The sequence below is a fragment of the Penicillium expansum genome (genome assembly GCF_000769745.1).
Source record: "Penicillium expansum strain MD-8 chromosome Unknown contig102, whole genome shotgun sequence".
NCBI lineage: Eukaryota > Fungi > Ascomycota > Eurotiomycetes > Eurotiales > Aspergillaceae > Penicillium > Penicillium expansum.
Window position 1 is genome coordinate 251,556 of NW_015971234.1, and position 11,065 is coordinate 262,620.

Below are 11,065 nucleotides of genomic sequence, written 5' to 3' on the forward strand. Positions count from 1 at the left end.
CGCGCACCAATGGGATGTGCAGCGACTTCCATCATTCGACGCTAAGACCAGAACTGCGACGCGAAGCTCTCACTCCTGAGGTTTCACTCAACCCCCACACATCATCTTTACTTCACGTCCCGACTTTTGTCTGTATTGGGCTCACTACTCAGTATGACAGATAAGCTACCCCCGCCACTTTTGGCGCTATTCCAGCCCCGCCCACCCCTTCGATATCTGCCTCCAAGCGATCGCGCACCAGACGACTGCCAAAAGAGCACTATCTCTGGAGTTGCCCAGTTTCTTGCCGACGCTAAAACTTTCACCGATGAAGTTCCCTACAATGCAACTGAAAGCTGGGTACAGCGCAAATTGCGCGAGAAAACTGAGAAGAAAGAGCAGTTAGAGAAGCAGATAGCGGAAGGACTGCAAAACTGTACGCTTTATCTCATTTTTACAATTGGTTTTGTATTTCAAGAGGCTAACCTAGCTATGTCTCACAGTCAATCCGGACAAAGATCCTCAAGCTCGAGGTGACCCATTCAGGACTCTCTTTGTTGGACGTCTCAATTATGAAGCTAAAGAAGCCGACCTGGAACGAGAGTTTGGCCGATTTGGCCCCATTGAAAGAGTATGTCTTGCTCCTATATATGCTTTGTGAAGATAACCAGCGCTAACATTATGGTGACAGATTACCATCGTCAAAGATACAGTATCAGACAAGAAAAAGAAACCCCACCGAGGCTATGCATTTGTCGTGTTCGAGCGCGAGAAGGATATGAGAGGTATCACCACCATGCCAATTTACTTGGCACTAAACCCACTTGTTCATTCCGTTTTGCGGTAAGAAATATTGCTGACACTAGTTCTTTCCCCAATACCAGCGGCCTACAAAGAAACAGAGAGCCTCAGAATCAAAGGACGACTAGCCGTGGTAGATGTCGAGCGTGGCCGCACTACCAAGGGGTGGAAGCCCCGTCGTCTTGGTGGTGGTCTCGGAGGGCGTGGATACACCAAGCTCTCGGCGGCCCCCCGCGGTGGACCTGGTGGTTTCAACGCACCATCCGGACCGGGTGGGTATGGAGGATTCCGTGGAGGCTACGGTGGCAGAGGTGGTGGTGGTGGTTTCCGCGGTGGAGGTTTCCGTGGTGGCGGTGATCGCTTTGGTGGTCCTCGCGGTGGTATCGGATACCAGGGCAACCGTGGCGGCTTCGGTGGACAGGCACCCCCTAACGCTCCCTCCGGTCCTGGTGGTGGACGCAGCGGAGGTTTCAGAGGTGGTAGCTTCGGCGGTGATCGTGGTGGTGACCGTGGTGGTGGCGCTGGTGGCGCTGGCGGCAGATTCGACCGTGGTGCTACTGGCAGCAATTCGGAGCCTGTGCGGCCTCGAGATAGCTATGCTGACCGTGACCGCCGCGACTATGACCGCGACGACCGTTACAGAGATCGTGACCGTGACCGTATGGGAGACCGAGGCATGGGAGACCGAAACGGAGACCGATTCCGCGACCGGGATCGTGAACGCGGTGACAGGTATGGTGGTGGCGGCCGTGATGGTGGCCGTGATGCAGGTCGTGATGCAGGTCGTGATGGCGGCCGGGAGGATTATGGACGCAAGCGAACCCGTGAGGATGAACCTGGGCACGATGATCCCCGTTCCAGGAGAAGGTACTAGGCCTTCACTTATCCCCCGAGTCTTACCTCTTTCCTGTGAAGTCTGGGTTTGCTGGTGGGTATCACTGATCTACCCAGTTTTCATCACTCTTTCTCAAGGGTAAGGGGGTAAATCATGGATTGGCCCATGTGCAATTCTGTCCGTTTCAACGATCACAACCGTCAATGTTTTCTACCTCACCCCACGATATCAACATCAGAACTCGATGTCAAACTGGTGATTCCTATACATCCCCTGCTTGGTCCACCTAAACTCCCCGGCAGACGGAGACCCTCATGAATTGTGCTTGTATTCCCCGTTCTATCTATTTTTTCTTTCCCTTGGTGTTTTCTTTCATCACTTGTGTTCCAATGCTTTTCTTTTTTTCTCCCTCTTTCCCCCTTGGTTTAATGAGATTTCGTTTTCTCTGCAGGGGTAAGTATTTGTATTTTAATCGGTCCTCTTCCGCGCGAAATGGAATCTGGTAAACCATCAGGTACGACCAGGTAAGGCCTATGTGAAATGACTAAAGGCAGGTATCTTGCTAGATAGATGAAGTCTAGGCAATACAGCTAGCAGATCTGCACTACGGTTTATCAATGTCCAAGAACGAAGTAAATTTGTAGACTTTTTTCGACCTGGTATCCGAATCTTGTTCATAGGCTCATAATCCAGCAGGAGGGAAAGCCCCCCATATAAGGACGAGAGAAAGAGAGATAAAACACACAAGTCTTCAATATATTTGCAAAGAAAGCGCCCTCACCAAACTCCATAAGATGCCCAGCAGAGTTCTTTTTTCGGCCACACGGAAGCCGAATTGGAAAGAGAAGAAATAAAAAACGGAAAAATATAAAGATCCCATCTATGCATCAACATCCATTCCACCCTCAGTCTCGAGGATCTTGACCTCCTCAGTACTCCGCGTCCAGTAGGCCTTGAGATCGACCTTGAACTCGGACGAGGTGATACCGAACATCTTCAACAACGTGGTCTGTCGTGAGTCCAGAGTCTCTCCCTCTTTGCATACGGGGTAACCCTCCTGACCCTCGGTCAACTCAAGCATAACCTTGCCCTTCACCAGACGGGTGGGGACACCGAGCTTGCGGAGCGCGGGCTCAATGGTGTGGCTGACAGGCTCATCCTGCTCAGTAGGAATCTCGCCGCCCCGAGCGGTGACCAGGCCGTTGGGGATGGTGAAAGAACGGGTGGCTTCGGTTCCAGCGCGGGCGAAGTCCTGGGGACGGAAGTTCTCGAAGTATTCGATCACTGATTCCGGAGTGCGGGAGGTGAAGAGCAAACCGACGGCGCCGGCGAGGAAAGGAGTGAGTTTGCGCACGTTGGGAGCGGCTTCGTTCTCGACATCAGTGCCAAGGGCCTTGCCCATGACCTTGGTCTTACCGAAGAAAACTCTGGAATGATATTATTAGACAACTGATCTTGGATTGAAGGATTTGCATATATCAATATTTGATATCAGATCCACCGCTGGTATTCAAGCGCTTTTTCCGACTCAATATCTCAAGCAAATTCCGATTGGAGTGATGGTGCTTACCGGCTGTCGCCAAATTCAGTGCGCACATCCTTCAAATAGGTGTTCCGCATGTTATCGACCGCAAAGACAAAAAGGTGATCATATTCCTCGATACATTCTCGGATGTTGGCGAAGAGCCGGCGGGTCTGCTCCTTGTGATCTTTCTTGGCAGTCTTAGACTCGTGGACGACGCGCGCACGCTTTGAACGAGGCATATTGAATTATGATTTTAGAATTGGTGGTTCAATGAATTCGGACAGAAGGTTAGATGTTTCCCCCACAGACATTTTTTCTTCGCTGATAACCGGATTAACCTACCGCCGGGCTTATCCAACGCTAACCTGAATGGGGCAATCAGCTGTAATCTCTCAGGGTCAGTTCACTTCAATTGCGCTTGCTTCAAGTGTTCTTTCTTTGATATTACAGGTGCTACATATTGTTGCCTGCAGGGGTAGAGTCCGGACAATGCTGGACTTTATGGACTACATCCAGCTATCCTTCGCCGAGGCGACCCACTGGAATCGCGACAACTCGTACTCGTCACTCAACACCACCGCTCAATGTACGTAATTGATTTATTGCCGAAAGTCTCTCTATGGGATATGGAAATTGCTGGTCTAACGTATTTGGTGCAGCGATACTGGATTTCTCGACCCCCGAACGATTGCGTGTTCACCTTTCATCACTTTCCACTCCCCATTTTGCGACCAGTTACACACTCGGCACCGTTGGGTTGCTCGATGGATCTGTATCCTACCTATTTAGTACTGTTCCATTCAACAACCTACCAAGTAGAAGTGCGTCAATCCCGCTTCGAAAGATATGCCCGGGATACCGCCAAGTGCAGGCCCCCGCGGCCCCGATCCAGACGTGGGGATGGGATTCGCTATTAGACGGCGTGAGCATTCCCGGGCTCAAAGAAGCAAGTCGTTCAGAACCACCAAATCCTAAAGATGGAGAAAATATCAGAGGAAATGAAGCAAAGCGAAAAGCTACTCTGCTCCATGCGTCTCTCCATCTTCCACCTCCTTCCACTCTATATGCGCTCTTTCTACGCAGAATCTCTACCAATATGCAACTATCACTAGCAGTCTGCTCAACTCAAGGACCGCCGCAATCCAAATCCGCGCCACAGGCCTCAATTCTCACACAGCTATCCCACGACACGGGCAAGTACAGCAACGAGTACCTCTTCAGCACAGACAACGCTCTGTTCGGTTGGCGCGGACTTTGGAACTTCGGCCCAGATCCTCGATACACTCGTGATGTCCCGCCGCCATTGTCACTCCTTTCCGCAGGCGCAGAGGCATACTATTCCCCAATCTCATCCCTGATCGGCATGTCAACCGGTCTGCGATTCACCACATTACCCGCAGCCACAGAGATCCAGCAATCATCATCACCTTCCAACACCCGAACACCCATCTCAACATTCCCCTACACTTTGACACTAACATTGGCCCCGATTGTGGGCTCTTTATCTACAACTTACTCTCTCCGCGCCTCGCCTAACCTCGCCTTCAGCTCTCGCTTCGGATTTAACGTCTACAGCTGGGAAAGCGAAATGGTCGCTGGCTGCGAGTTGTGGCGTCAAACCAAGAAATCCAGCTCCTCCAGTGACGATGATCTAGAATGGGCTCGTCGCAAAATGCGCATGCATGACTTCGGCGTTTCCCTGCCTGGATCGCCGGCTTCCCCGCTCCTAGAGGACCCGGCTCGTCCCGAGGGCCCCGTGGGCTCCAGTGCTCATAACGAGGCTGAGACGAGTGACTCTGTCATCAAGCTGCGCATTGATCAGTCTTGGAATGTGCGGCTTCTATGGGAAGGTCGGGTTAAGGAGCTTTTGGTGAGCGCGGGTGTCGGGCTGGGTCCGGGTTCGTTCTCATTGTCGCCTTCTGTTTCTTCGGCTTCGGGCAGCGGCTCGGCCCAGAGTGGAGGTGGGAGTCCTGGGATGTCGTATTGGCGTGGGGTTGGGGTCTCGGTGCTGTACTCTTCATAGGTTGCGTGCTATTTAAAGCTACATGTATTATCTAGGCGTATATCATTGGACGGTCTGGTTGGCCAGGGAAATGACTGCTCCGCGGGGGTAGCAACGATTATGTGTTATCGAAATATACTTCAGAATTGTACATAGATTCATGATCATATACTTGACATTCCAAGCTTTTGTCTTCTATCTGACACCTACATCACAGAGCTATTTACTCTGATGATTGGGGCACTATGGGGGTATTAGTTTCTTTCGGAAACCCCTTAGATGCGGGCGTTGATGATGTCGACGACTGCAGATGTTGGTTAGTACCAATTTCGAGAATAGGTTCAGTAGATGGGCATGTGCTAAGAACTTACAGGCAGGCTTCAAGCTGGCACCGCCAACCAAGAAACCGTCAACATCGGGCTGAGTAGCGAGCTCACGGCAGTTCTTCTCGCTGACGGAGCCACCGTAGATGATGCGAACGTTCTCCTGAGCCTCGGCGGAGATGGACTCGCCGAGCCACTTGCGGATAGCGGCGTGGACATCCTGAGCCTGCTCAGTGGAGGCGACCTTTCCGGTGCCGATGGCCCTATAAATCGATGTCAGATATGTCTAGGGACATGTTGATATAGAAGCTATGGGGTAAGTTCATACCAGACGGGCTCGTAGGCAATGACGACCTTCTCCCACTGCTCTGCGCTCAGCTCCTTGGCGGCAGCGTTGAGCTGGCGGGTGACGACCTCGATGGTCTTGTCGGCCTCACGCTCCTGCATAAGAAATCGGGTGTGAGCGGGATGCATTCAGAAAACATATAGCCGGTCTTGACCCGACGACCCACTATCGGGACGAAAATGGAAAAACTGGGTACTAATGACGTACCTCAAGAGTCTCTCCGATGCAGAAGATGACAGAAACACCACCCTCAATGGCGGCCTTGGTCTTGCGGGCAATGAACTATGGAACGGTGGTTAGTTTATGCTTCATTTGGGTGTAGTGTTTGCGGATGGTTGGGGGTTCGGGGGAACTGCGGGTATGCATACCTCATCAGTCTCCTTCAGGATCACTCGGCGCTCGCTGTGGCCGATGACAGCCCAGTTAATCTTGGTATCGCGGAGCTGCTCAACGCTAATCTCGCCGGTGAAAGCACCGTTGGGCTTGTCGTAGACATTCTGGGCAGCAACACCGATCTTGGGGTCGGCGAGCTCGCGGGTCAGAGCGAGGTAGATGGCGGGGGGGGAGATGACGACCTCGGTGCTGTCATCGAGCTTGGAGGTGTTGAGGTTCTTCACGATGTCGGTGATGCTCTGAGCAACACCGTTCCTTTATAGGGTCAATTGCACGGTCTTTCATGGAACGAGTAGGAATAGGTAAAAGGACTGAGGGGCTTGAGATCGCGGGGTAGCGAAGCTCGAATAACATACATCTTGAAGTTACCACCGACGAAGAATTGGCGAGGCATGTTGAAAGATTATATGAAGATTGAAGAGAGAAAGAAGAAGTTTGAGAGGTGTTAATAGCTATGGAAGAGGAAGAAGACTTGACCGGGAAGTAAATTGGTGTAAATGGAGGGGCACACCAATATGTTGCCTGGAATATTAGGTGTCGATCATGACATCGGTCTCCCTCGGGGCTCACCGGGAGAATCAATTTTGTATGAAGTACAACATACGATTTAGTTCCTTAATTGACTGAACATCATATGTTTGGACTTGATATCGCATCGGTTTTTTAATATTGATTATTCAAGCTCTTTTCTATGTCATGTCAATAAGCTCCATTGACTGAGTGACTATCTTCCCTACAATTTTCTAGTTAAAAAAAGAGGCTTTTCAAGAAAAAGAACATCAGCACGACAGTAGACTATCCTTTTCAGCCTTATTTATTAGATATAATAGCGGTTTTCTGTTATTACGCTTCTTTGTCTTCTTATGATACCTAGGCGATAGATCTATATTCATGTAAATATCTTACTTATCCTACTAAATCAAGATAGCCTCTACTATAGTATATTAACTAACGCTCAACGTAATATTAAAATCCTTATATAACGCTTCTTATTAGCGTAGTTAGCTATTTTTATATTAACGCTTTAAGTATATACCTTAGTAGGTACACCTCTCCTCATTTGGCATCCCAGTTTTGATCTTGGCACATATCTATCTCTGTGCCTATTCAATCTAACAAGCAAGCAGAAGCTTCCAGTTATTGAAAATGTTGTATGTGACTGATGTCCCATTCACTTATCTTGATAGTAACTTTGGAACCTTTTCCCTTGGTACATACTAGAGAAAATCCACAAAGAGAAAGATCTTCAATTTCTGTACCTTTGTTATAGAAATTGAAATTAAATGCAGTGTCTGAATTGTAATACCAGAACACAATTATTTGCAAAGCTATTGAGATAAATTTAAACTAACTTTTTCCTAATATCGGTGACATCCAAAAGGAGATCCCCACGACGGCTTCTTCTTTCTTTTGCAGTCACAGTCCAACCTATTAAATGACCCGCTGTCCTTTCCTATCATTTCGTCGAACCAATCCTCTATTTCTAGATTCTATCAGTAGCTATAGGGACTAAATAGGGAGGCACTACTAACCTTTGTCTTCTCTGAGGTCTAGAATACATTTACCCGGACAGCAAGCAATTAGCCTTAAACGGGAAATCTATTCTTTCGACGATATATTAGCTTTACGAATATCAAAATCTACTCAGTCGCTTTTTCCGTATCTATTATTAACTCCGTTAAAATAATAATAATTGCGATTATAGATAATATCTTCTAATAAATATAGGCAAATGACGAAAATGGAAATGGACATTTTCTAGAAAGCGAAATCGACAAATTTGGTACACAATCACTGTTCAAAGTTTGACAGGGCCTTGAAAACTGCCTTTTTGCTTCTTTCTTATATACAGTTGCATAGAAAGCACTTTGGGACTTCACACTTGTCCTCGCTCGTTTTCACTTGTTTGTCGCTGGTTTGTTTCGTATAATTTTGTACGGCAGAATATGAAGTAAGGTCGTGAGAGTTGCTCTATTAAGGGTATGAGGAATTTAGTAGTAGTCGCTACCAATAGCAAAGAGTAAATTTCAAATCAAAAACAAAGACATTCAAGCAAGAGTGATTGGCTTGAAATCACAAAACTCTTCCTTCCATTCCAAGGCTCCGACGCTTTCTAGCTTATCACCAAACTTCTCTAGTAGGGTTCTCGCGTCGTACATGAGATAGCCCCTGGTGCTATATTTCCCAACATGCCTATACTCGGCGCTCTTTTCGTCCGTCCAGAAGTGCGGCCATAGCATCAACTGAGCTTCTTGGCCATGCACGAGCTCTGTTCCAATGGCCCATATCTTTAATGGAAGGTCAGTTTTAAGACGCTTCACACCATGCCGCACACCGCCAATCCCTACAGCCGGTTCACGAATACCAATCAAATCCGAAATCTGAGTTTTCTGGGCATCGGTCACCGGTGTCAAAAAGTATATCCAGAACAATTCCACGTAAGAGCACGTTAACGCATCAAACCAGCTGGGGCCCACATAGTCAGAGCTCCTCTGCGAAAATGTCTCACGAGAGGACGTAGCTCTGATTCCTCTAGCCTCGAGGTTCTCTCAATAGAGCTGGGCGGAAGGCGAGGCCATGAATGCCCTCATATCCGAGGCTCTCTCCCATGCTTGGTGGCAGTTAGCGGGACGACCTTTGATTCCCGGTTGATATATAACTCACCTGTAACTAGAAGAATTGTATCCGGGCGCTCCTGCACTCTTGCATACCCGGAACCCTCGTGCCCTGGAGCCCGAAGCAGTGGCTGGAAATGTCCAGCCCATTCGGTATCCAGCTCCAGTCCCTTGAAAACTTGAAACTCGGTCCAGATTAGGATTGCTTGGTCGTTGAGGTCGTCAACCTGTGATCGATCTATAGTATTATCTCCCAAGGGCGCCATGACTGAAGAGGGTTAATTTGGATCTGAACAGGATTTTTGGAGAGAACGACTGCGGGCACTAGGGTTTTACTAAGGGCACTAGCGCTAGTGTTGTTTCGCCTTTGGCTACTATTCAACGCGGTCGGTTTCGTTTTAACACTGGTGATGTTTTACACAATGCCTAACTGGTCACAGTTATGTTAGAAGCTTTCCTGATTATACTTGCCTGCTTGCCAATCCTCCAACGTCAGCGATCTGTCTCTCAACTGAGCTGTTGCTGCGCACAGTCTTATTCCAGCCTAAATCCTTTTGAGGGTATCGGGGAACGATGCCAGGGAGAGCGCCGAGTAGATCTATACCGCAGTATTGGTCTGCTTGTGGGTATTGTTAAGTGATAATATAGTTAATGAGTCAACGTAGTTCCAAAGGTAAACACAAGTAACAATATATGATTAAAGACAAAGAACTAAACTAAGTATATAAGAGAGTATCCTTATATATCCTTCGTTCCTACTCCCTGAGATATACTCCCTGGAGTATATCTACTGGAGTCACGGTGACTTCCTACTCCTCCTTGGCATTGGTGAGATTCTGTAAGGATCGCATAGTTTCTATTGGGTAGTACTAATTACTAGCTAAATGCAGAATACATTATATCAGCGCTAAGCCTCGCTTGGCCCAAGTAAACCTTTTGGGTGCTCACTACGCCCTAGGCAATAGTAAGCACTTGGCCGAGTACTCGGCCGAGTACTTAGGTATGTATGCCTAAGGCAGCCGTACTGTAAGCACGCTTGCCTCAGGCACTAAGAGGTAGTAAACCCTGTAAACCTCCCGGGAGTATATCCCTCCCTACCAGAGCTAGCTACTGCCCCGGAAGCCTATATATAAAGCTATATAAACTTCTAAAAGGGGTAAAAAGTAGGGGCTAAGGTAGATATAGTAATTTATTTGCCTACTAATAACCTCTTTATTAATACTTACTAGACCTGGCAGTGACCCTCCATTTGGACCCGCCAAGACGCTAAGGAGGGTCCAAAGTCCGGATTCTGGACCCGCCAAGGAAATTATGCATGCATAACCTATCCTAATTAGGAAATAATATGCTTATAAACCATGATTTATATATATTTATGTCAAAATTTAGGTCTTGGCGGGTCGCTGGACCCTCGGAGGGTCCAAGGTCATGGACCACCCGGAGGGTCACTGCCAGGTCTACCCTTAGGTAGTACTTAAGTACTCCTTCTCCTTTAGGAGGGGAGTATACTTGTTATACCTATAGAGTTAGTATATTCTTTACTTATTAAGTAGTTTCTTTTATTAATAATACTAATAAGGGTACTATTATTTCCCTTAATATATATATATATTATTACTTTATAGGTAGTTCTAAGAATTATTCCTTATATAAGAGTTACCTTACTTAGTCTTTAGCTATATTATATATTTATATTCCTTCTTTCTCCCCCCTTAGTATTTCTTAGTAAGTCTCCTCCTTTTCTACTCCTTATTCTTTTAGTTAAATTTTATATTTTATTAAATAGGTTTATTATTATATATCTACTTCTCCCTTCCCTTCTTCCCTTACCTAAGTTAAAGAGGGTTTATCTATAGATAAGGATACTAATAAGTCCCTTAGTATTAATAGTATTAATAAGTACTTAATAGTTCTTACCTAGAGCTTATTTAATATTAGTACTAATATCTAGCTTATAATAGAGCTTTAGCTCTATTATAAGTTAGTATAGATATAGCTAAATATTTAATTTATTTAGTAGGACTTAGCTAGTCTTAAGTAGACCTGGCAGTGACCCTCTATTTGGACCCGCCAAGACGCTAAGGAGGGTCCAAAGTCCGGATTCTGGACCCGCCAAGGAAATTATGCATGCATAACCTATCCTAAGTAGGAAATAATATGCTTATAAACCATGATTTATATATATTTATGTCAAAATTTAGGTCTTGGCGGGTCGCTGGACCCTCGGAGGGTCTAAGGTTATGGAC

The 11,065-nt window shown here is 47.1% G+C and overlaps 5 protein-coding genes across 5 annotated transcripts; 2 read left to right on the top strand and 3 right to left on the bottom strand.

The window, feature by feature from the left end:
* Positions 1 to 153: 153 nt before the first annotated feature.
* On the top strand, positions 154 to 1,654 carry PEX2_033590 (U1 small nuclear ribonucleoprotein 70 kDa; the record flags this gene model as incomplete). The annotated part of the gene is made up of 4 exons (XM_016740634.1): positions 154 to 415; positions 483 to 610; positions 671 to 764; positions 864 to 1,654. 4 exons carry the CDS (start codon positions 154 to 156, stop codon positions 1,652 to 1,654), a joined length of 1,275 nt encoding a protein of 424 aa, XP_016601286.1.
* An 841-nt stretch (positions 1,655 to 2,495) lies between these two features.
* On the bottom strand, positions 2,496 to 3,379 carry PEX2_033600 (ribosome assembly factor MRT4; the record flags this gene model as incomplete). The annotated part of the gene is made up of 2 exons (XM_016740635.1): positions 2,496 to 3,042; positions 3,186 to 3,379. The coding sequence occupies 2 exons, from the start codon at positions 3,377 to 3,379 to the stop codon at positions 2,496 to 2,498; spliced, it is 741 nt and encodes a 246-aa protein (XP_016601287.1).
* Positions 3,380 to 3,629: 250 nt separating this feature from the next.
* Positions 3,630 to 5,163, top strand: PEX2_033610 (mitochondrial distribution and morphology protein 10; the record flags this gene model as incomplete). The annotated part of the gene is made up of 2 exons (XM_016740636.1): positions 3,630 to 3,726; positions 3,800 to 5,163. The coding sequence occupies 2 exons, from the start codon at positions 3,630 to 3,632 to the stop codon at positions 5,161 to 5,163; spliced, it is 1,461 nt and encodes a 486-aa protein (XP_016601288.1).
* A 254-nt stretch (positions 5,164 to 5,417) lies between these two features.
* On the bottom strand, positions 5,418 to 6,598 carry PEX2_033620 (triose-phosphate isomerase TPI1; the record flags this gene model as incomplete). The annotated part of the gene is made up of 6 exons (XM_016740637.1): positions 5,418 to 5,446; positions 5,514 to 5,728; positions 5,794 to 5,906; positions 6,019 to 6,093; positions 6,180 to 6,459; positions 6,561 to 6,598. 6 exons carry the CDS (start codon positions 6,596 to 6,598, stop codon positions 5,418 to 5,420), a joined length of 750 nt encoding a protein of 249 aa, XP_016601289.1.
* A 1,654-nt stretch (positions 6,599 to 8,252) lies between these two features.
* PEX2_033630 (Dimeric alpha-beta barrel) lies at positions 8,253 to 9,085 on the bottom strand (the record flags this gene model as incomplete). Its single annotated transcript, XM_016740638.1, has 2 exons — positions 8,253 to 8,670; positions 8,916 to 9,085. 2 exons carry the CDS (start codon positions 9,083 to 9,085, stop codon positions 8,253 to 8,255), a joined length of 588 nt encoding a protein of 195 aa, XP_016601290.1.
* Positions 9,086 to 11,065: the final 1,980 nt, after the last annotated feature.